The sequence below is a fragment of the Plectropomus leopardus genome, chromosome 11 (assembly GCF_008729295.1).
Source record: "Plectropomus leopardus isolate mb chromosome 11, YSFRI_Pleo_2.0, whole genome shotgun sequence".
Lineage (NCBI taxonomy): Eukaryota > Metazoa > Chordata > Actinopteri > Perciformes > Serranidae > Plectropomus > Plectropomus leopardus.
The window spans coordinates 18,907,856-18,934,290 of NC_056473.1; the positions used below are offsets into that span (position 1 = coordinate 18,907,856).

At 42.9% G+C, this 26,435-nt stretch overlaps 1 protein-coding gene across 1 annotated transcript in view; it reads right to left on the minus strand.

The window, feature by feature from the left end:
- Positions 1–1,024: 1,024 nt before the first annotated feature.
- Positions 1,025–26,435, minus strand: part of ccnd2a (cyclin D2, a) — a 162,436-nt gene continuing 137,025 nt past the window's right edge. Inside the window, exons 4-7 of the mRNA XM_042495473.1 lie at positions 19,285–19,500; positions 16,215–16,374; positions 8,186–8,334; positions 1,025–1,299 (exon numbers count right to left, since the gene is read on the minus strand). Of these exons, the coding sequence (XP_042351407.1) occupies positions 1,129–1,299; positions 8,186–8,334; positions 16,215–16,374; positions 19,285–19,500 (696 nt within the window). The 3' untranslated portion in view covers positions 1,025–1,128. The remainder of the gene's footprint in view (positions 1,300–8,185; positions 8,335–16,214; positions 16,375–19,284; positions 19,501–26,435) is intronic.

Consider the following 26,435-nt stretch of genomic DNA (forward strand, 5'->3'; position numbering starts at 1 on the left):
GCTCTAAGTGAAAGTCCCTTCACTTATGTCCTCTTTTGCTAAATCTTTTTCTGTCTCACTCATAGTGCATGCACATGAGTTCATTGTTGGCCAACAACGAACCATGATACATTGTTAATGCTTGATGGCAGTGATATCGCATAGATGCCCTAATATGCTGATGGACAAAGTGTGTGTAACCTTCGCTCGCTCTATTGCCTTTTAACATTAAGTCTACGACTGCCTCACACCATAGAAAGCACACTGCTAATATAGATACAGGATCACATGTAGCATTCACACTGCACACACTGCACACACACACACACACACACACACAGGCATGCATGCATACTCACAAACACACACACACACACACACACACACATGCAGACTGCATCAACACACTGACACACTTACAAGCAGCCTGACAAAAGGAGCTTATTGATCTCTACTACTGAGTTCCAAAATATGTCCAATAATAATATTAATAATAATAATTACTAATACTACTAATAATTATTATCATCCCGTCTCTTCCCTGGATTTGGGACCTACCAGCTTTTAGCATAATGTTCTCACGGCTTCCGTCTGTCTGTTTCATTTGATGCTCGAGGAGCTCTTGTTCTCTTTTATACCAGCCACGAATGTAATAGTGATAATACTCATACTAAACAAAACAGAAAGAAAAAAATCCTTAAGCCCCACTGTGTTCCCATGTATGCACTTTCTGAACGGTTTCCAAAACTTCTACCATAACAGCCTCATTATCAAGCTATGGTTAAAATATAACTTAAAGATCATACTATACAATCAAAGGCAGAATGCAAATATGATTGGCTTCCCTTCTGTATATCCAAGGCACAACAGAGCTTCATCTTGTATCAAATTTGTTGCTTTTAGACTAGAACATCATAGAAAATCTATTTTGTGGGCAGGTGTTTTTTTTTTTTTTCAAACTTGAAGAACAGAAAATCTACAAAAAAAACTAGCAAGCATTGTTCTTTTTCTTTTAAAGGGCTTGTGTTTTTGACATTTTTGTTCTTTTGTTCTTTTTTTCTGCTTTTAAGAAAATTGAGGGTTTTTTTCATGATGCTTTTTTGTTGTTGTTGTTGTTGTAAATCCTGTGCAATGACGTCCTCTGGTGGTTCACAAGTTGATATCGCGGACGTCTGTTGGGGTGGCGGATTGATCCAGCTCATCCAGGCCTTTCCCGCTGGTGCCTCTTTGTGTCTGCTGCTGCTGCTGCTGCTGCCGCCCCTCACGCAGGCTGCTCACCAACACACGCTCAATCTGCTCCTGGCACTCTTTGAGAACATCCTGCAATGCAAAACAAGAGAGAAGGAAAACTGTAAAAACACATACATTTTAATCTGCTATCAGGGGGTAGGAAGTTCCTCTCATCAAATCATGTCAGTTTAATTTTCTGGAGGTTTTTAACATAGTAGAAGATTGATCACCCTTTTTTTGCCTTGTTTGACACTTGAAAATTCTGAAAACATGAATTATCTCATTACATTTGCTGAAGTTCGTCACTCAAAGAAAGTAAGACATTATAGTTTTATATGAGAACAAATAACTTTTTGATCAGCTACAACAATGTTGCAACAACAGGTATTGTTTTTAACCTCGTGAGTTTCTGTATCATAATGGCTAAATGTGGTTCTGGTGAAACCAACTGTAACAGACACTACCACAGAAGCCGTTTTCAGTACTTTGCAAGGTGTTTGCTGTCTGTCTGTGGACATGGCAGTCACGAAACTTTGTAGGTGTGTAGTTTAGATCAAAATAAATTTTAAAAAGAGCATAGGATGTAGGGGAGTAAAAACAGGGAAGAGGCCATTGGTCCCCTAACTTTTCACTCGGGCTGACATTAGTTTAAAAGGAGCAGTCTGTAAGATTTGGGGTATTGCAGATTACAACCAGCTGAAACTTCTCGTAGTTAGAATTCCTTTAGTATTTATTGTTTAGGAAGTTTTTACCAGGAGCTGAACTATGTACAGAGGTCTCCTCCTCTCCAAAACAAACAGACCTGGTAAAAATACAGAATAAAGCAGTTTAACATTAACAAAAAAAGCCCTGTGTTTTTCTGACATTCTCGTTGTGGAGGGTCTGCGAACTATGGTGAATAAATGGCCCTATTTAGAGCACATGTTTTATTTCTCCATTCTGGGCTTCGATAGCAACATGGTGGTGAAACATGGAGATCTCCACAAACAAGGAAAAGCCTCCTGTGTTAATTTAAATGTCTCATTCTAAATTTACGAAAACACAGCAATTCTTATTTTTCAGGTGATTATACACAGAAGAAAATGTACTTATTATATTAAATTTCTGCCAATATATCCCCCTAAATCCTACACACTAGACCTACAAGTCACTGATTGCTGGATAGTGTCTGGAGTGATCCCATCGCAAGATAGTCTTTAGTAAAAAAAAGAATTTGTCTGATTTAAGATTTTACACCAGGGTAAGTTCTGAAGCAACACGTCTTTTAGCACAGAGGCCTAAGCAAATATTCTCACATATATTGTCAACACGAGAGTCGAACAGTCATTCATCTGCTCAGTATTTAATGAAACTAAGTCTTCCAGCTGCCTTTCATCATGTGGTTCAGTCCCAGTCAATAGATATATGGTATTACAGTTGCTCAGTGGGGAAACTGGTCCCTGCAACTATCATCACGAGCAACAAGAGAAACCTGAAAATTATAGCCATTTCATGAGAAACAAGGGCCCCTGGTGTGGCAGCAAAGGGGCCCCTGGGCAGCGTAGGCCAGGGGTTTTAAATGACCACCGACTTTCTATCTGCTCCAGCTACTGCCAAGGCTGAGCCCAGACACGGACCAGACCCAAGCATTACAACAGCCCACCAGGGCTGTGAACTGAGCACCACCCCTATAGTGCTCATGTGCACGCACACACATATGTGCCTCCCCGTACATGCACACCACTGCCTCCCCCATCCAACCACCCACCTATCCCACCACCTCCACCATTCCCAAACACACACAAAACCCAAACAGAAGTAGCCTTGACAACGGCGGGCTGAAAACACAGGTAGTACTAAAGCTATGTTAATTACATCCACCTCCTGTGGGAACACAAAGGTGGTGCTTTTTTAACGAGAGCCAGTCTGTGTGCCTGCCTGCCTGCCTGCGGGGGATCCATCCGAGACCTGGCCGGCTCGCCTTTCACCATCAAAGGCCGCCGCGGCAATCTGAGAATCCACCTGGGAGAGCAGCCTCTCAACAGCGCTGAGCCCTCATATCCTTCCCTGATGGAGGGTTGACGGAGGGGACAGCACAGCGCAGAAAGAGAGAACAACTGATTAGGGAGTGGGAGATGTGGGGGAGGGTAAAAAGAGAGAGTGGTGCTAAATAGGTTGTTAGTAAGAGCATAAGAAAAAGGTCAAACCATGTCTGTGTGAGAAACTGGGAGACCAAAAGATATCAGAAGTAGGAGCAGACTGCTGCAACAGGAAAAACTAATTTCAAAGTTTCTCTCAAAGAGTGTCAACACTGCTCTCTGGTGGTGAAATACTATAACACAACTGCAGCAGAGTTGCCTGCTTTGGGCTACACACACACACACACTCACACACACGCCTGCATGACCCCCTGCCTCAAAGCACCAGGCGTCTGTGGGAAACATGACTGAGAGCGCCCCACGGCCGGAGGGATGGGTGAAAGTGTACCGCTTGTGGAGCGGGGGGAAACATTCTTTAGAAATTTACAGCTAATTTAAACCTGATGGGCCACAGTTTGAGCCCGTATTACAGCTTCTGGTGCTGCTGGGCCTTGATGAAATGAGAACTGAGGCCTCACTCACATCAGAATTGCTCTTCGGGAGATGCACATGGGTGAGTGACAAAAGGTCATAATGTCAAAGGTCAAACAGTGAGACACATTGCAGGGTGAGACATACCATGTTGTCGACGGGAAACTACAAGAGGTTTTGACGCTGACACAACTTTCAAGACTGGTGATTTGTTGACATTTTAGACAAGTGTACAGTGTTATGGAGGATTTCTTTGCAAGCAGAATTTAAAAGAAGTCCAAGGAGTCTATTACATTACACCACCACTGACAAAATGACTCAGCCTACAGGGATTTTGCTGATATCTGAAGTCTGCATGAAGTAATTCCAATCTTGACATCCCTTTTATTTGAGTTCTCCAGCATTGACCCTAGCTCAAGAGAGTTTTTTGGGTCATAATCCATGAAAAATGATTTGATGTTGAGGATGTTGGACTGATCTGGGCAGGGTGCCTTTGGGAGAACACTTTCCCTCGGCAATGGGTCTGACGTGGAGGAAACCCGACCAGCGTCGGTCCCTTAATCTCCTCCAGAGGCCGGCCACTAACATGGGCGTGTGTATGCTCGCACACACAAAATCTTCCCACCAACATGTGTCCCATTGGTCATAAAATCTCTATTCCTGTGAGAAAATTAAGTAAAGCGAAGAACATGTAAAGGAACTGCCTGTGTTTTACCGCAAGAATGCACGCCTTTACTTCTTAAAAGACATTCTCCCCCCCGTCTCTGCTGCTCTTTAGAGCAGCAGTTCGGATCCTATGCCAAGCCCCATGGGCTTTATTCGAGAAACTTTAATGACTTCAATGTGTGACTACTGGAAACACCAATACTGTTTTCAGAGAGGCTCTAGGTACTTGGATACTGAGGGGGCCAACAACACTGAATAAGTTGGCCATGGGAGGTAGCACTATACTGAAGCATCTTATTTTGCAGCCTCAACCCGGAAAACACATAACCACCTCAGATCCTCCCTAGCTGTTACTGCCCTCCATCGGCCCCACCCCAAACATACATCATTCTGCAACAATCTGTCTTTCTGACAAATCAAGGCATGCACATTATCCCTGGGCGGCCTTTGTGACACTGGCGGTAGGGGGGAAGTCGTGCAGACAGACAAAACCAAAAGGAAGAAATGTGTGAAGCCGTGGAATGTGTTTTAACTGCTGACTGTACCACACAAGACAGTGTTAGCTACTCTGGGAGGACTTGGTGGTCAGACAGCTGAAACAAACACACAGGCAGACACACACTACAGATCTCAGGGAATCTTAAAACAAAATATCCAGAGGCTGACACTGGAAATAAGGAGTCACCGCATGACTTCAATTTCCACAAGTTACAATAGAAAATGTGACCTTTCTCTTTCTTTAGCTTGCATGCCGAAACACCACAAGCAGTGACGCCACAGGCTGTGTTAATAGAGATAATCTTTCTTGATAAATGCATCTTTGTTGCAAGCACTGGCTCCAACACACACTGCTGTTGAATTCCTCTCCCAGAAAAATCATATTTCAATTTCACATCCATCCATCGTCCATTTCTGGCCACAAGGGAAACCAGAGTGATCAAAAAAAGAGGAATGAAAACTGGAAAAAGTGTTTCCGGTGTCTTAGTGTGTGACCCTGACTGAAAAAAAGATGAATGAAAGACTGAGAGAAATCGAGTCCAAACGATAAAATCTAGGAAGTAGTGGTCTTTAACTCGTGCACTTCTCTAACCTCTATTTCCTGTTTTCACATTCAAGAATAAAGAGAAGCTCTTCACACTTGCCCTTCATGTTCCAACTATTTGTCTAAATTTTATGTTGCAGCATATATTGCAGCTTTCTTTTATCCCTAGAGATGACCTGATGGTTTCGGGGAGACACAATTGATCAACACTTTCTCACATTTCATATTTTCTCTCTGCACATTATGGTTTGGCTCTCAGGCACACAGTCTCGTCCACTGTCCCTAACAGCGTGCCCCTCTTGGCCACACCAGGTGTATGCGGGACGACACACATTCTTCCAGCAGCCCCAGATGGTGACTTGGCCCTATCACATTTCCACTGGAAAACCACAGCTTCTGGATACCACAGATGCCAGCAGAGTGCCAGGGGGGTGGCGTTGGCCATGATGCTGTTGGCAACAGCAGCTGCAGAGGTTGGCGAAACTTGCTTTGCCTTCATATTTTGCCTGGCTCTTCAGCCGGCTAGCTACAGGACGCAGCTCTACCATCTTGCCGAGCCTCTACACTGCCTGCCAAAACCAAATACAGTGTGTGTACACATTTAGACTCAGGTTTGTACCACCACCCTGATGACTGCAGTTGAAACTGAGCTTGAGGTGACCCTTGGGTATTGAATTGACGTATAAAGTGGTTGAGCTTTTGGGAAAAGAAGGTAGGGTGAGTGTTAAAATGACACGGTCAATGATCTCCATTTCCTCTTTTTTTGTGTGTTAAAAGTCTGCTCAGTCACTGAAAAACTGTAAATAGCACTAAAGCCACTAAAGGCTGTGTTTTATATGTTGTATAAGAAGTGGTGCACAAGTCTGATGTAAGGTCTTAAGTAACTTTATAAACCAAAATATACTCTATGTTTAGTTTTGCGCAGCTTCTCAGCAGTTTATACTAAAGCCTCTCATATATGTTGAATTAGGAAGGGTGCCCTCTGCTTTGCCTCCTGTGTTTACTGCAAGCCATGGCCTGTCTAAATCGAGGAATGTGAGGAGTTGATCATAGAGACACAGAGCGACTTAATTCCCTCAAGTCTAAGACCTCGCAGCCTAAACACACTGAGGCCCTGTGCTGCTGAGGTCAGCTATTTGTTTTTCCTCAGCTGCTGAGCGAGACTTCACACAGCTCGCACCAGAGGGAGCCATGCTTTCCAGCAGGGCTGCATTATGGAACATAGGAGGAGACGAGAGAGGGCTGATTGTCGCGAGGGAGGCATGACACCCCCCCTTCAGTGTCTTTTCACACTTCAACAGCTTTCTTCCACCTCCTCCTCCTACTTTGCCTCCTTTTGGGACAGAACATACCAGAGCTGAGGCTCAGGATCTGTGTCACACCCTTTGATCTGCTCCCTGTGCACTGAGCACACATGAACTAAAAATGTTCATGTTTGAGTCATTACTAACTAAAAGCCCTTTTCATCATGTTTGGTATTAGGAGTAACTCTGCCAAAGCAGTGGCCTCAGACCTGGAGCTGGTCCCTGGGCACTGCGCTGAGGCTGCCCAATGCTCCTGAATAGTTATAATGGGTCAAATATAGAAGACTAATTCCCCCAAAAGGACTAATAAATAATAACTTCAATTAACTTATCACCTCTCAGCCTCTCCCCTCTGTGGCTATGCCCACCTACTCAGCCTGACAGTGAGCTACAGGGAGCTGAAGCCCTCTCCCATCCGCATGATGAAAACCAGGCATCTCACAGTCAGTAGAAGCCCTGCCTGTGTTTGGACTCAACTCACCCACCACCGCAACATTCACTGTACCCAGACAGCAACACAACGGCCTGGCCAGCATTCCTGTCAGCGACAGAGCAAACTGTATATGCTCTCAACCTGGCTCGATTTAGAGGATTCTTTATGTGAGGGGGCCCTGAGCAGCTTGACCGGACTGATGGAGAGGAAAACCTGCAACATGCCACCACTCACTTTGGTTAAGTGTATGCCACACAAGACTGCAAAAAAACCTGATGCACTTTACTTCAGGATTGCTTTTAATGAAGACATTCTCAGTTGGATGTTTGTTTTTATTTCTTTCGTCTTATGACAAATATTGGCAGTAAAAAAAAACCCCAAAATGGGTTTATGGAAAGCCAAATCCCAGTGAAGAAGCCAAATCTGAGTGTGACATTTCAACATTTCAACTTCTGTCTGTTGCAAACACACAACTTCAACAAACATGTGGCATTTCTTAACTTCTGACATGAATAACAGGCATATTTTCCCTCAGAAATTGCAAGTCTGGTAGAGAAAAGCACCCTGACTGCTTGTTAACAGTAACTGATTGTAAAACTGTGTGTTTCTGTGGAAATAAGATGAGTTAATTGTGGCATTTCACTGGAGATGTCAACTAAGCGAAGAGATGAAAAGCTTCAAATGATGGCAGCAGCTGATTCAGCTTTGAATCATAGACTTATTGCAAAAGATGTACTAGTGAACACCTTACTGACTTAGGCACAGATACCAATATTTACTCCCCCAATTTTAATTGTTACTCATGAAAACATCCCCCGAAATTTCCCAGACACACATATCAAGCTCTTAGCTACAACCTGACTAACCAGACCAAACTGGAGTTCAGTGTTTTAATTCAGTTCTAGGGGGAAAAAAACGAACAACATATATAATCAAGCTGCAATGAATGTGGACATGATAGAGGAGTAGAAAACAAACTCACCACTTCTGTGTTTGTGATTTTGGCCAGCAGGTCTGTCAGGCTGTCGCCCCACTGTGACTGGTCAGCTGAATCCAGCTGCAGGCCGCAGATTGCTGCCCCCACACTTCCTGTGGCAATCATGGAGGGAGGGTACATGGCGAATCTGAAATCTGTCAGAGGAAGAAACACTAATTGAGTTGAATGTGCCTCCAGTGCTATTAGTTTGTAAATGACACGAAGAGGTGTTTATTGTTGCGTTAAGCAAGGAGCTAAACTCTTTAGTCCAGTGGATAAATGGTGAAAAACAGTTGATTAACACTGGATTCTTTATTCACCTGGTGCAGTTTCTAAATTGCACTTTTCAATGCATATGCTCCACAAAAAGGGTACAGATACGTCCCTCCCAGAGACAATATGATTTGGTAATCTAGCAGTCAGCTAATAAATAATCCTTCTATTGCACCAGGTCTGAACGCAGCGCTCACTAATGACCAGGGGCCTGGATAATGAGGGTTCACTTGGCTTGTAAAGGAGCTGAAAAGCAACCACCCTCACCCGCTCCCCCACCCTGGTCCCCCTTTCCCCAGCCCGGCCCCTTTTCTTCCATCTCCTGAGTAAATCGTGTGCTCACTGAAAAAAGCCCCATAGCGCTTGGAAAGGGAGGAATAAAGAGGCTCAGTGCCTCTGCCAATGCTCACTGCTGTAGGTCCTTTTTCCACGTGTGGTCACAGGCGTGCGTCTCAAAGACCAATAACCTTGTTAGCTCCCCTCACTGTCATTCATAATGCAAATGAGACAGCTTGTGAACGGGCCAGAAGCCCGAAAAGGCAAGGCAACTGGCATACAGGGAGAGAGAGAGCGAGGGAGACAGACAGGGAGAGAGAGTTTTTTTCTTCGCAAACACACACACACACACACACACACACACACACACACACACACACACACACACACACACACACACACACACACACACACACACACACTCGCTCCTTTCTCTATTCTCTCTTTATGTCTTGCTCAACTTCTACCTTTCTTTTTGGACAACACATGGCCTGCTTAGATGGGGCCAGTGAATGGCACACATGCCCCAGTCTTTGTTGCTACAACAGGCAGCGGTTTGCATTGGCGGCCCTCCTATCTTTTAGCATATTAATAGAGTGGCGGGCCTGCGAGAGGGAAGGCAGAAGAGTGTGACGCCATTGTCCAGAGTCATCACCTCATTTCACCCAATTGAGAGACACAGCATCCATCCCCTCTCTGCTGATACCAATTCAGAGAGACAGGCCGGACAAAGAGTGTGGCTGGACAGGGGGGGACAGGGGGTCGACGGGGGGAGGAAGATGAAGAAGGAGGGATGGACGGAATGGCGACACGGAGAAAAGGAGGAAAGGTGGTGTTGGGAGAGGAGAGGGGGTAGACAAGTCGGTGCACATCACTCTCAAGTCTGTGTCCAGACTCTTGTGAGGTTTTGGAAGAAGAAAAGAGTTGCCCTCCAGTGACCCTCACCTCCTGCCTCCCATCCACCCCCCCGCCCCACAAGTATTCCTCTGTTCCTGGGCCACCTATGGGCTGGAGGAGTGGGCAGTGGGGGCATAGAAACAGCCTGCACATTAACATATTGCCATATTCAATTGCAAAGCAAACTGCGTGCGATGGCCATGAAGGAGATTTTTCTTCCTTCTTTTTTTTTTTTATCTGGAATCAAAGAGGTAGTCCCTTTGATAGCTGTAAAGGCAGCCCCTCACTGCCTTTTTAACATGCACAGCCAGGCGCTTTCTCATCTTGTGGGCTCAGTGTTGACAAATAAATGAACTTATTATACACCCCTGTGTTAGCCGCTGGGCCTCTGCCAAGGGGCGATTTATTAAAGGCTACCTCGAGCCAAGAGGAAAGAGCACACAAAGCCCCTCAGCATTACATCACTGCTGTAAGAGCGCAACTTTCTATAGAGGGGTAAAAGGACAAAGGCATACATGGATTTACTGTACGTGTGTAGTGAGCGCAGCCTGACAGGCAAGGAGGCAGACACCTCAGAGACGAAGGCGAGGAACAATACACTGATGCCTGCATGCTTAAAGATGCATACACACACGCACACACACACACACACACACACACACACACACGCACACACGCACAGACATAGGTTTGTGTGAGAGCTGAGTGGCGGACAGTGGGCAGCAAGCTGATTTTTCGCACTCAAGACAAGACAGGTCTGTAGCAGAACAAGGACGCGCGCGTGCAGCCGATGCAGGCTGACACTCCGGCCTGGTGGCTGCTGCATGTGAGGGGGGGGCTAAGAATGGCCGTATTTTAGGAGGCCCTCATTGATATTCATGTTGAGGATAAACAGTGTATGTAGCTGAGTGGGGACGCCTGCGATGGAAAGCTCCCTGTGAGCAGCGGCTGGCTGGCCTGGTCTGCACGCCTCTCACCTCCTTCAATGGCCCTTTCTCCTCCCTGTGCCCCCTCATCTCCATTCCTCCGTGTTCCTACCCCCTGAAACTTCATCCCCAAGCCTCTGGTCACACAGTCTGCTGCCCTACATGGCCCACTCCTCTTGGGTGGCTGCAATGCACAGTTTGCACATTAAACTTGTAAATTAATTAAAGTTGGAAAGTTGAACAACAGCCAAAAGAAGAAAGAAAAAAAACCCTCCCCTTCTCACCCTCTCTTTCCAGCGCTATAAATCAGGGTCTTGTATTCCATACATGTAGCGCTTATTGACCTTGTTTATTAAAGGAGTAGCATTACGAGGACCCCGGGCCTGTTGACTGATTAAGGCCAAAAACAAACATCATTTTGGGATTGGCATGACAGTATGTTTCACCGCTAATGCAACATGGCCTGGTAGTCAAAACAAGGTCTGTGGAGAGCTACTCAGACGGTACACCTAGTGAGGCTCTGTGAGACAAACAACAACAACTACCCAACTGGGCTTGAGGAGCTCCTCCACATCTAACAAGGGGAGAAATCACTGATTAAGAAACAATAACTTGATACTGCTATCTGTCATATTCCATTACCTCTTGTTCCAGACTGTCACTCTGGAGACAAACAGAAAACAAAACTTGGGAGAGTCTGAGTCATGCACCCTGCTCAAACAGTGATTCCCACTCATTTGCCAGAAGACAGAATTCCTCCTTAATTGCAGCATCCTGTGACAGCGCTCCTCTTCAGCCGTGCACTATCATCTTCACTGTCACAGCTGCAGCCTTGAGGCGCTGGCAATGTCAGCGATGAGGAGCATACAGATTTTGATCAGATCAAAGTTGGGATGCGAGGAGAGTTCACATTTCTCCACATTGGAAGAGCATGAATCTGTAACTGTATTTGTGCCTGTGGCTTAAATATTCACAAATTTTCTCTCTTTCTCTCTTTGTATCTGATATGATTTGGTCAAGATTAGAGACGTAGCTGAAGTAATAAAGCTTCAGCAAATCAGAAAAAAAGTTGGAGGAAGAGAAAGACTGAGAGATACTCTGGTGTCCTGACACAAATGTCCAGGTCAAACCAGCTGCCACTAAAATTTAATTTACTTCAAATCACAAATATTAGTCTTTGTGGTTAGCGTGACCTCCAAGGTAAACATGTAAGCTTAGAAACATTTTGATTTCTAAATCCTTCTGGTGGGATAATTGCAGCCTCCAAAGCAAAAATCTCTGTCTTTGTGTTTCTGTTGTGACTCAGCTGGCCACGGTATTTACAGTGTGGTGCTGATTACACCAGCGAGGTGAGTGGGGGGAACTCAGGACATGCCACTCGATGATTCATTCTGTGTGTCACATTTTTAGGCGCATACTGTCAGGAAGCTCCCTCCTGCTCCATGTGTCGACGGTGCAGCCGGACCGGATATGATTCCTCACATCACAGGAGCATGTGGAGAGATGATAATTTGTTGGAGGAGGTAGCTAATTTGTTAGGGTTCTGAGTCATCAGACATGAAGGGAGGTTTTTATGTAAACAAACACCAGTAAAGACCATTTCATTGACCACATCTGAGATGAATCATTCATCTCTAGAATGCGGCGCTGAGCCTGGAGGGGATTCTCCGTGCAGCAGCAGCCACTTGGAAAGGAAGCTACAAGAAGCATTCCTGCTTCTGACCAGTGAGACTTTGCAGCTTAGATGAAAAGAGGACTTGTGAATCATCTGACAATATTAGACTGGTCACTGTTGCATAAAAATTGGCAGATTTACCTACAGTGGATCTCTTCCTGTACGGAAAAAAACTCAAGAAAATGAAGCCCACAGTTTGGTGTAGGATACAGACAAATCAGGCTCTGACGACAGCTTTGGATAGATTGATGATCGTCTGTGCACATCTGCGTTATTGAAAAAAATAAAATACAGCAGAGAAAGTGTATATAAACACATCCTCCAACTTTCTTTAGGGTAAGAAGCTGTTTAACAAACTAAACTTCTGCAGCGTGCAGACCAACATGTATGAAACTGGGGCTTTGGGGTCCTCCATCAGCATCAAACACTTTCCCTGCATTCTGGTTCATTTTTATGCATCAATTTTTGGCTTTTTTTGCGTCGATGCAAGGAGGAAGTATCTTTCTTTTCTTATCTTCTTCTTCCTGTTCTTCTTTTTCTTCTTCAAAAAGTCCTCAGCTACTTTCATGTTTTGAAAGTGGGGGCGGCAGTAGCGCAGTCTCTGGGTACTTGGCTTGGGAACCACAGGGTCTCTGGTTCAAGTCCCCGTACGGACCAAATATGGAGTGTGCACTGGCAGCCAAGGATCTGTCACTCCTGGGCACTGCTGGAGCACCTTTGAGCAAGGCACCAAATGCCAAAATTGCTCCACAGGGGTCATACTGTGGTTGTGCTATGACCCCTCCTGAACGTGTGTGTTTGGTGCGTGTAAAAGGAGGGATATTCAAAGAGATCAATTTCAATGGCCTTGTTTGAAGTTGTGTAAATTGCCTTGTGATGACTAACAAACATATATAAGATCATTTTTTTTACCATAGTTGTAGCAAAGCTGCACCTTTGATACAAATGCGCAGGTTCTGTCATAGTTGAATCAAAGGTGCAGCTTTGCTACAACTATGGTAAAAAGGGATGTTATACAAGAGGAAATGTGAACCCATGCAGCAAAGCTTAACTTCTCTCGTGTTTGTTAGCTAGTGAATCATTAGTTTGTCTCTAACCAGTTAATCATCAAGTTACTTCACACAGTCCAAAGACACTTTAACACGCTAGAAAAATAGTCATCAAATACTATTCTGAGATAAGAGAGCGAGTATACTCAGTGACTTAAATCGCTCGTTATTTACATCCCAACTTGTAGCAAAATCTTCATTGTGTCCTCTGGGACAATTGACTCTCTTGGACAGCAGTGTTGGCCCTGATCCAGAATTTTCTTTTGATCAACCTCTATGACTATTGTCACCATTCCATGCATACCATTACAGAGAGGGCTATTGGAGTTGGTATTAAAAAAAATTGGCCATAATCCCTGCCAACATGGCAAGAAGACGGAGCTCAATAACCGCAGCAGACAGGTTGGGGTGCATCTGTCTGCCCCATGCACCCCGTCCATTCTCCCACTTTACCTCAATTGAATAAGAATAGAAGAGGAAACTCGGAGTGCTTGGTGTCTGTGTGGAGGAATGGAGGTTCATAATCTCCCTTAATGAGCTTGTTTCTGGGCTATTATCCGGCAGCCTGCCTCAGGGAAACGCTGGTGTTTCCTATCAAGTGGCCCCGCAGTGCTGACCCTCGCATGGCTCTGCATATGAAATGTAAGGGCCAAGCCTTTTGTCTCCTTTCTCCCAGCCTCTAGCTGAGCTCCTGAGCCATTTGCATAGTCCTGAATGGACCAGCCAATGTTATTAATTAATACAGAGCCAGCCTGCGCCACCTGACAAAATCCCACCGAGTGGCCCGAACGGAACTGTTTCATCAAAAGAGAGGAGCCATTAGGAATGAGAGGCCTTATTCTCCACTTCTCCTCTTCTCGCTCTTGTTCCCTTGAAAACAGAGAGCCTTGGTTTTATGCATGTTTTCTTTTTCAGTATAGGGGCAGCAGTGGTGGGAGTAGTGGTTGGCGGTGGGCTGAATGAGACTGTATGAAATAGGAAGGCCACAGGTGACCCGTTGTCAGCTGTCTTGCAAATGTAAATCCTCCTGAGAGATCTCCTCCTTCTGCTGCGTCTTCACCTTCTCAGCTCCGCTCAGACTACGTCTGAAGGAGGATTCTCATCAGATAACCCAAAGATTTACGGCTGGGAACGTTCCACAAATGGGGTTTCGGATTCCCAGAGATCTTCAGATGCACCAAATTGTTGACTCACTCGCACTCGCTCTTTCTCCGTCTTGCCCTTGCTCTCTGTTTGCCTGGATACAAGTCTGCGGAGAGCATGCACAGATAAACGGCCTGTTGCTAATCCAGAGCTATCTCCAGAAAGTCTCTCTCCTAAAACACAATGTCAGGAGGACGACTCCGGGAGGCTCGTAAATTTATTTCCACTGCCTCATTGAAGCAATTAAGGACAAAGTGCATGCTGAGTCTTTCACAATGTTGCTTTGGGAATAGGTCCGATCACTGACACACTGTCATTCCACACATTAATCCGCTGGCAAAAAACAAGGGGTGAAAGAAGGAGAGGAAGAGAGTAAGAGAGAGTGAAGCAAATGGAGATGCAGAGAAAGTGAGGAAACGGGCGTTTCTTCTCCAAAAACTTTGCAAAACATGAACTTTTGTTGCAAACAATTTTCCCACCCTACCATATCCATTGCACAATCGGTGCAGGGGATTCCATCACTTTATGTTGTAAATACCTGTCACCTCCCTTGTATCTATTCATCTAACTATACACACACTCCTCTGAATGATGTCAGCACAGGGAGCTGTTTCCCATGAGGGGGTGTAGTTAGCATTCCTGTTTGAGGCCTGCAGAAAAGGAAGCTGGTGGTGGTGGTGGGGGTCAACCAGAAAGTGAGAAACAAAGGAGTGCCAAACAGCTTCACTGTGGGTGAATTGTGCAATTTAAAGATAATTTAAGATAAATCCTTGAGGGTGTTTATGACACCTAAAAGTGCTACTTTCCTATGTCTAGCCATGCCTCTTTTGTAGCTTTCAATAAAGATTTTGAGGTGACGCAAACAGGAGAAACCTGCCCTACGGAGAATCTCAACATGGGAAAGCTATCATGTCCTCCAGCTGTAGGGTGGGGAGGCGTGAGAAGTTAGGGGGGAGAGAAATAGGGAAGGAAGGCGGCAGGGGAAAGAGATATGAAAACATGACATGCCTTAGAATTGGCAGTGCAAAAACAATACACTCCTCTGGCTTTCCCAAACTCCCCTGCTCCCTCCTGCATCTTCTCTGTCTCTTCAGATCATGTCAAAGGCTCCCTGTCCCTCCCACAACTCGTTGGATGTTTGATCTTGAGAGAACAATTCCACCTCAAGAGCAGATAGACAATGGCCTGCCTGCCTCCACCCCTGTCCATTCCTCTTCTCGACCCTGTGCGACATGGGAATGCCCCTCAATCGGGCTAAAACCGCTTTGAAGTGTTACTGGATTCTCAGGAAGTCACTGATATGCCTCTAAAACATGACCACATACCAGCCTGGGAGAAGACAAATGATGGATGTCAGACCTAAGAGTCTAATGCTGAAATGTCTTCCATGACACATGCTTTTCTTCTGCAGAATACTTTCCCATTGGAGGCAATGCATCTCACTTAAGTCACGGCGGGCCGGGACTGGCCCACAGCACACCTCTGAACAGAGCTGTTACCGCATGTTATTGAGAGAGGAGGGCTTTGATACGGCGCTGGAAGAAGAATGTGCAGATCAAGACATTTTGCAACACGAGAAAGTGTGTTGATGCAAGATCCGCTTGGTTTGACTTGGCAGCTTATCCACGATCGCTGTCACTTGCAACACCAGAAAGAAATTTAAAAAAAAAAGATAGGATATTGAGATGATGTCGCACTGTGCATGGTCATCTCTTAGATAAGTTTTTGCAATTTATTAGTCCTTGAATTATACAGGACATTAAATTTGTGCAACATGAGCTGCTATTGTGTCCTACCTGTGGCACAGAGGGCGATGAAGGTCTGGACATGTTTGCGTATAAGTGCCAGCTTATCCTCGGGCAGTGGCAGCCTCCTCACAATGTGCTCGATGAAGTCGTTCGGCGTTACTGCTGCCAAGTTCCACTTCAACTTCCCCAACACCACCAGTTCCCATTCCTGGAAAGAGAGACAGAGAGACATAACCCATATTGAGAAAGACTGAGAAAGTCAGTGTGACACAAAGTACAACCACATATACTGTAGCAGTTTAGACTGCAATTAAAGCCAGTTACACTGCAGCCTATAGTGAGTGACTGCCCCTCTGTGAACCCCGCCGGCCCCGTACATTAAAGTGTGGAGGTTAAGCATTATTGTTATTACATTAGTCTCTGCTTGACCGGGCCTGGGACAAAGAAACACCAGCACAGCGCCACCAACCCAGGTGACCTCACAACACTGTCTCCCTCCCTGTCTGTCTGTCTGGCATCTGGGGACTTTCCTAAAGAGGCCCACCAGAGGCTCTACTGTGTTGTGTGAGTGTATGTGTGTGTGCGTGCGCGCGTGTGTGCAGAGAGAAATTGGATAGGAAGGCTATGCTTGTCGAGCAGCACCAGCAATAAATCTGTGTTATGTTATAAAGTTAAATAGTGTTTCATTATTTCATCTTATCTCATTGCATTTATCATTTAAACGATTTAAACTCTTCGTTGTCTGTTGCAACAGGTAATGGGGTTATTTTTCTTTATTGCATTTTGCAGCCAATTCTGTTGGAGTCCTTTGGTTCTTCTCAATAAATTCACCCTTTCAGCTGACATTATTAATCATATGAACTATTTTAAGTGCCAAATATAGTTAAAGACCTCACAGGAAACATAAAACTTTGGCAGTGTTTAACGTAAAAAGCTTTGAACACCTTTCTGTATCATCAGAATTAAATTCTCTGTACTTTATGTTAATGTGGATCTCTTGGGAATATGTTTCGCACGCTGTTCGGGCTTAGAGTATCTGTAATCTGTGTGTGGGTTGGTGGGGACACTAGGTGTGGTGTTCTCTTCTCTTAGGGTGTATTGTTACTTTCACTTCCTAGAAAAGGAGGTGATTAACGGAAGAGTTTGTGACTAATTTGGGAAAAAATTTTGTGGTTTGGTTCCGGATTGCAGCCTTGTGACCGGGACCATGGATGCTCCTCATTTTCCTTTTCAGTAAAAAAGAGAGAGAGCACATGGAGCCGGTCATGAGACAATTCAACATGGCTGCCACTTACTCTGCTACCAGCTGCAATTTTCTAATCAAAATGCTCTTTAGATCTCCTTGATGTGACGGACATGGATAGCAGAAAGGAAAGGCTATTTAAAAAACAAAACAAAACAAACAACAGCAACACAACAACCAAACAAAAAAAGAGGATTTTGTTTCTTCCCACAGTTACTCAAGTGGGAGGAAATGAGAAAATAAAAGCACCTCTGGCTAAAAGGTTAAAGGTATCACCCTCTGCCTGCTTAGAGATCCAATTATTTGATCATATGCAAATTATAGGGCCCAGCCGTGTTGATCGCTTGCAACATGGCTGCCTCCTGCCCTTCAAAAAGCCTCTTCCATCAGTGCCACTGAACAAGATTCAAGTCTACAGCAAAGGCTATGACAAACCTTGCAACACAGACTCTGTGCTGACAGAGTGGCAGGCAGGCAGGCACCCACTTCCTTCTGCTACTGCCTTCCTCTGGTCACACCTTCTTTGTAACATTGCGGTTCCCTTTACAAGAAACTGTTACCAAAGAGAAGGACAAAAAAACGATCACATGCCCGAGCAGCTGATCTCTGTTTCCTGTATCTGCATGTCAGCCAAAATACTGCCTTATACAGAAACAGTGAGAAGAGGAAACCAGCAAACCAGTTCAAGGACTGAGGGCTTTGTCCTCAGACTGAACATGAAGGTAGGATGCTTTCTTGTAAAGTGCAGCATGACGTATTGTTTTACATGAGTCCACTGGCACAGCAGTTTTTAAAGTCTTAATGAACATTCTGTTTACTTTTCATGTGGACCATCATAAATAAATCTGACACAATATTCCCACGCAGGAAATACATTCAATAAAATAAAATGACCAGGAACCGACAACAGCTCACGAGGAACTTAAATATCCTGCAGCAATCAGCTCGCGAGTGGAGCCGCCAGTCAGGCAGCGAGGCAGGCCTACAAACATCAGCCACGTCTGAATCATAATATGTGGCCTCTTTCACAACATGGGTGGGATTGGCTGTTGTTTACTGAGGAATGTTTATGTAGCACCACAGAGCAGTGGGGAAACACTTATCTGATGTGAAACTGAGTTAATTAATTGGTTTCTCGCTGGTGAAGGCAGCTGATATAATCAAGCCAAAGAGGCCTAATCAAATATAGCACACAGAGGATTTTTTTCACTCCCTGCATCATCACTTATATATATCAGAGTGACTGTGAGCTACATTTCATCTTTAAAAAATGTGCAAGGATCAGAAATAGCGCAGCATGACATAATATCAGAAATGTGTGCATCCATGGTTATTTTTGGATGGAAGCTGAACTGTAAAAGGCAAACTTGAATTTCTCTGTGTCTCTCCCTCTCTAGCTGACAGGAACAGAGTCAGAACTTTGGCTGGAGTTCAAGTTGACCTCGTTGCTCTGTGCAAATATCTGCCACTAGATGGCGATGGAGACCACTGCACAGGCTGGATGGATACTGTAAAGCCCAGAGGGTCTTGTACAGTAAAGAGAGCCATTGTGAAACAATTCGGCTGTGAAGCTTTTTTTTTTTTTTTTTTTTTTTGTTGCTTTTCATGCACCTTTGATGATGGCGCCATCCAATGTGGAGGTTGGATGTATGAAATGAGAACAACCCTGGTATTAAGTGTAGATGGATGGATTAACAAATTTTAAGTGAATTACTATCTTGAAACAACTTCAATAAAACCCAAAGCAAACATGATACAGAAACACATATAGAATGAGGCTGTGTCTGGCTTTAACCAGCTGATGATGACATGAACCCTCAGAGGTGTCACCGTGAATTTTTTTTAGTGAAATGTGTTAAACCAACTGTTGCTTACCAGCAGCTCTTGAGGTCTGATGGAGTTATCTGTGTAGATGCAAAGCTTCTCTGCGGTTAATGGACGAGTCTCTTTCAATTTGGATGCAAGAAACATGCACACTGCTCCCAGCAGCTGCAAGTTACACTTTTTGGTGGGTACCACGGCTAAAAATCTGTCTAAGTAGTTCATGGCCAAGGGAAAAACTTCTTCCTCGCACTTCTGCTCCTCACAAACCTGAATAAAAGAGACAGCAGACAAAGCAGCAATGTTCAGCATTTGGGATCAGTAACCCGCCCTGTACAGACCTGACGTTTTTTTCTTCCCAGCTCTTGTGAATGTATATAAAACTTTTATGATAAAACGAAACAAAAGTGTAATCACATAAAGAGCACATATAAATTCAATGACACACATAGTTGGGGCCCGGCCAAGAATTTGCGCCCAGCCCCAATCGGTTGCGACATCATAAATTAATTCGAAATAGATTATTTTACAAAGAATGAAATAAGTGTCGGATATATACTGTCAATAGGGTCGCATTCCTGCAGTTCATTCACTAAGAAATGAATTCAAGTCACAATCAGCCGAGCCAAAAAACCACCCCGACAGCGCAGCACACGGAAACAGTTTTTTTTCATTCGTCATATTTTCATAAAATAATTAAAAATATAAATAAATTGTCTAGAGCGATTTTCTTCGCACCATAATGTTCAGGAGGGTCTTCCGTATCAGACCCGACAATTCATATCCAAATATATACGCGATCTATACCAATAAAACGTCAAAATAAAAGGAGAGTAGCAAGAGGTTGGTCTGATGTGCGTCACCGGCGACCCGATATATTTATTTCAAAAATTAATAAAAAATCCCCACTGGGTCGGATCCTGATAATAATTACATGAAAATAAAGCTAAAGGGCTCGAGTTTGTTTACAAATGGGTGTTGACGAGAAATATTTGACGTGGTGTTAAAAATCGAACATAATTCCAGAGAGAGGCATTGCGACGGGGGGAAGACCGACAGAACAGATAAGGCCCTCGCCCCTTCCGACATTTAAAATAGATACTTTAAGTGTTTGCAATGCTTTTTCACATCATTCCTATATTGAGCGGACACAAAAGACCCTCCTCTGTCATTGCTGATGGGTTTTAACCGCTGTTATTGCGTTTATGGCACTGTAAAGTCCTCTTAAAAAGCACAAGCGCTCCTGTAAAAAACCAACATGGCGATAGAGGAGCGCAGGGCAGCATTGCATCGGGGAGTGCATACGTGTGCATGGAAATATTCAGGCTATCTAAAATAATAACATTAAAGAATCAACGGGCAGCTCGTGCAGACAACACGCGAGGCATATCGGAGAAATCCTCCGGTGTCACCGATATCACACATTCACAAACACAGTGTTCGTGAGCGTACTTTAAAAATGGTAAGAAATGACAGAAAGCGACGCATTTGGTTAATATGAGGAATAAGCAGTCGGAACTGAGAACCAGAAGTCTTATCTACTGTCCAAAAAATTGCAAACAGCGCTCAGTAAAGCAGTAACGAAGACACCGGGAGGCTTTAAAGTCGGAAATAATAAGACTTGTCAGCACTCGGTGTTTCGCTATACCTCCAACATCCAAGTCGCGACCATCCTCCTCATAAAGGGCTGAATATCTTTCTGGACGCCTTTGAAATAGGAATATTGGGGTAGAAACCTCTCCTCTATGGTCAGCAAGCTCTGCAGGACTCTGTCATCGCACAGGAGGTTCGGATCGGGACGAGCTCGTATGATGGTGTCCATTTCGAGGCAGAGCAGCTCCATGGTGCTGGTGCTTTCACTTAAAAAAAAAAAGTAGTATTTCTCTCTCGGAAGCGTAAAAACGGCGTTGCAGAACAAAAAAATGCAAAGGGATGGCAGGGAAAGTGTTTTAGAGGCATAAAAAGTGAGACTGCAGGGGCTCCGTAAGAGTAGTCCTGCCTCTCCTTGTTGAGAACTTTTTCCTCTCTCCCCACGGTGCGCCACTACTTTCATCCGCCTGGCCAGATCAGGCGCATTTCAAGCCTGCCCTGCGTGCGCCACTGACGCAATTCACTTCAAAACCTCTGTATAGACCAGAAGTGACATGCTGCACTCCAGTCTCGCTTTCTTATATCCTGCCACTTTCTGCAAACTTTAACATTTACAAAACTTTCCAAAAAGTAGATGCACAACAATCAAGTTTAACTTTACTGGTGCTGAATAAATCCACCCTAACTTGGATTTAAACAGATTTATCCACATTTACCGACAGTTATAGGCTGATGTTAGCAAATTCTATAAACTAATTGTGTTTATTTAAGTATGTGACTGGTGGATGTTTAATGAGAACATGATGCTTTCAGGTAAAAGAAGTGTGTTTCTGGATTGGAATAGATGTATTTCTTTATGTTTGTGCCCTGTGATCCTATTACAGAGGGTATACTGGCAGGGCAACCTAATTTTTTAAAAGATCATTTTGGGGGGATTTTCCCTTTTATCGTATAGGACAGTTGCAGATTGACAGGCAGTGGACGTCTTGTATGGCACTATTGTAACGCACACTTTCAGCATAAAAGCCATGAGAAATAACTTTACTAGGTAAAGTCCGGCAAGTTGTGAAATTTTTTGGTTATTATTGTATTTGGATTAAAAAGGGAAGAAAAAACAACAACAAACAAACCCCCTGACTAATTCTGTTGCTTTCTTCTGAACTTTCTGCCAGCTTATTCAAATGGACTCAGTGAACCTCAGCGCGAAGCATGACGCATGTAGATACTGTGATACTGTAACACTGCGTGTTAACTTACAGCGGCGAGTGCGCGCGCACAGGCTCGCGCACATGACAACCCCCCCCCCCCCCCCCCAACTCACACACACACACACACACACACACACGATATTTAATTCATAGCAGTCATAAACTGCTCGCGGTTTGAGATAGCTTTCTAGGAAATGTGAAGCAGCGTTGACTTTTTTTTTTTTTTTTTTTTTTTTGCATAATCTTCTGTTAAAGATAAAACAGAGATTAGAGTCACTGGTTTTGCTAAGCCCAAATATTATCCAACAAACTTAACTTCTGTTATAAATTATTATTATTATTATTATTATTATTATTGCCTTGTTAAAGCTTGATAATTTAAAAAAAAAATAAAACAAAACAAAACAAAACCAAAAAAAAAACCCAAAAAAACAAGCAGGTGGAAACCAAGCTGAGAGTGTCATAGAGCAGATAATTAAAAAAAATGACTGCCAAATGATTTAGCCTCACATACAGTCACAAAGAGAATCTGCATGGGTAAATATGTTAATCCCCCTCCTATTCTTAGTCAACTTCAAAGAGTGAGTCTTTGAATGAAACGAGACTTTGGTGCATCAGGGCAGGACTGGGGACTGTAAAGTCCTCAGAGCTGTTAATTTCCATCCGAAGCTTGTTGGCTATATAGCAATGCTTGTGAGAAAAGTGGGGGAAATGTCTCTTTAAAGTTTTTTTTCCAGTCTAAGTTGTTTCCTCCTCCCTGTGTGTCTATTTGCATAGCCAATAGTTCCTCAGCGCTCGACCGAGGCTGTGCGATTGTTACTGGGCAGATTCTTCTATACTCTCTCTCTCTCTCTCTCTCTCTCTCTCTCTTTCTCTCTCCCTCCCTCCATACTTCTGGTCATCTGTCAGTCTCACCCATTAAAGGATGTCACTGCTGCTAAAATACGCACAAGACTGTCTTGATTCATCATCATGTGGAGCTGAAGTTGAAAAAGAGTTTGCGACTCAGTCTTTACATTCATTTAGTCTCATATGAAGTGTTTAAAAAACAGAAGAGGAGAGAAACTTTGCGACACATCTTCTCCTCCAGTGCATCCTGGGTAATTGATGACTATTCTAAACACAAGTATTTTGAAACAAGAAAGAATGAGATAACTCAACAAAAGTCCCAATGATTAAAAAATAAAATATAATTAAATGATGAAACTTTGACTTTAGTATGAGAAAAAAATCGAAATAATTTCATCCTTAAAGTCAGGTGCTTTCCGTCGGAAAACACACTCTATGCATTAAATTGTTTATTACATTTTCTACTTTTATGTTTCTATTTTGATGCACAGTGGGCTAAAAAATCATTTTGAATAATCCAACCTCAGAGATGTGCTATTTTTGATCGGAGTTTTAAGAGGATAAACTGAATTAACCGTGGCTGAAACGCGGTGCTGCGGTAGAGAGGCAGGTGCTCCAAATCCTTCCTCCACATCCAGCAGCACCATCAGCTGCCTCCAACATAGTGGGATGCGCAATTACGCATCTCAGAGCCACCATCTCCAGCATTTCATCACAAGCTAATGTAAGGGTCACTTTTGTTACAAGCAGGTGAGTAATTTAAAACAAATAACCCAGATAAAAGAAAATGTATCTATAAAGTTTATTCAACATCATAATAAACAGAAAGCACTACTTGTCCATAAGAACATACCGAATCATATAATCATGTTTCCTTTTTTTCAAAGCGAAAAAAAGGAGTCGAGATGAGTTAAACTCCAGCTTTTTAAAATAGAAAATTTACAGTTTAATGGTGTTTTTTCATCATGTAAAATCTAAAAACAAGGCTGACAATATCTTTAAGACACCTTTCTAAAACAATATGAAATATGGCTCGTTCCCCATGATGAGACATTATAGTAAATTCACTTGTGAAGACATACTTCTGTATTAACACACTTATTAGTACGTTTGTTTTTCTGCAGCTCATGCAGCGGAACAGTGACGCCAGCGGCTCCTCTGAGACAGATGACAAGCAGCAGCAACAGCGCATTTTGTCCCCGGAAGCATTCAATTACCATACTACAATAAAATCGGAACACACCCCCACAGGTTAGAAACAAGCTCTGACACTATAGACTACATGTAAGTGTAAAGCGAAAAGGCAACAGTGAATAAAAAGTTACGTTTGAAAAGTTTGGTGAAGTTCCTGCGCTGCACACTGTAAAAAATATCCGTCGGGACAAATTATTTTATACATTTTCGAGATTTTAAATGTTATTTTCTTTGATAAAATATGTATATATAATAAAATCAGTCAGAGAACACGGGTGAAACCTACTTCTCTGCAGCTTATCACACAGCATTATTTCTTGGAAACGAGAGGAGGGATTTTCCTTTATCAAGATTTTTTTTTTTTTACTGACTGATTATTCCAGAAAATCCTCGAATTTTTCTCATTTAAAATAAGCTAAATCATTAACCCCTGCGTGTGTATTTTTACCGTTGTATTTTGATTAATAATAAGATCTAAAGACGCGAATAAAAGAGCAAGGATGGTCACTTTTTGCAGTGAGGACCGGTGACTCATCATCACCGCACCTTTCACACTTTTAACCACCGTTTTACCGAGCAGTGACGGGCAGGAGACACCCCGGGTGTCCGCCGATGATAAGAGTGGCTGTGTATTTTTTTCTTCATTTTTTACCGACATAAAGATGGGAATCATGTCGCTGAGAAAAATGTCCCACATGAGAAAGGAGAGGTGTCGGAGGGGAATTTGGCAGACGAAGCTGAAACAGTTGTGAAATGACAGCAGCAGCTTTACTTGGTTTGTTTGGAGGGTGACAAATTAAACAGGTCTGCTTTTTAAATCAAGTATGAAAGGTTTAGTTTCTATTTATTTGTCTGAACTCCCAATGCTGAAACATAAAGAGCATTAATTTTACATTATTTTATAAGTACAAAAAAGATAGCAAAAATAGTGCATTATTTTATAGTATATTTACACACACTAAATGTTCAAATCTGTGCATTAAAAGAACAGTAATTATGTGAGGCAGTTTCTCAGGTTTTCAAGTTAGGCTACATGTCCATCAACCTTAAAGTGAAACTAAAATGAACAAGATAAGACAGTGAAGATTATTTTCTTCCAAACAAAACATTTCCAAAGTAATCTAGTTTAAAAATATACAAGCTCTACAGGTATGTGAAAAGGAAATACCTCAAACATAATATAAAAACTAAACACCTGCATCAGCAGGTCAGCAGCTTCCATGAAATTTCCCTCCAAGGAAATACACCTCTTTATTAAATTAATTTAAATAATCAAATTGAATTAAATTAAAATATAACAAATGTGTTATTACAATCTGACATGATCTGGCTGTTCATAATGTTTGTTTTAGGCATCTAAAGAGACTAGGAAATTAAATAAATTTGATGTAACAAAGAGATTTTGGTGGATTTATGTGAAATTCCACCCTTTGTCTTTTCAGTTTGAATGATGCATTAATTGTTTAAATATCAGTGTTTAAACTGCTTATTTGTATTATCTTAATTTTTTTTTTACAATGATTCATCTTAAGGGTAATTTGAATGAGGTTTTTAATAACACTCCAACTATAATAGATTATTGATGAATGGCTTAAGAACTGACTTATTTATTGAAGTTAATTCAGAGATTTAATTATTTGTGAGAAAACCGGATAAATGAAATGAAACATTTAATTATTAAAATTCAAATCTGCTCATGTCTTAATTTTCTGGATAATAAATTTGCTTGATTTCTGTTCTAATTAGATTTTATGAACATATGAAATGTATTTCTTTTGAATTACAAAATGGGACAATCAGTGAGTAGTGCTTACAAAGGTGGAAATCATAGGAGGAGAAAGGAATTTAGTCTATTAATTGCTGATATTTTTTAACTTCAAAAATATGTTTTCATATGTACAGTGATAATAAAGGTGTTCACACTGTAACAAAAGGCAGCAGCTTCAGAGGAAAACTGTTAAATCAAACACTCAAGCAGTAGGTGAGATGTCTGCAACAGCTCTCACATGAGCATCCAGCTGCCTCCTCCCTTTCTGCTTCAACTAAAACTCCTTTTTTGGGGGGGGGATTCATCTTCTAACCGAATCTCTAAGATCACCTCCTGCCAGGTGAATAAACAGCAGGACAAACAGGAGCATGGGGACATCTCAACAACAACCAAACAGGCAACATGCTCAAATCATAGGAAGCTTTGTTATAAAAATCTAAAACCAGAGAACAGGTTTTACATGCTTTATGCATCTAAACAGATCTTTTAGATCACTAGGATGGCTACTAATGAATCATACTTTAATTCACATGAAAACATCACTCAAACATACACTAGAATTTGTTCATTGTGCCCAAATTTCCCTATTTTTGCCA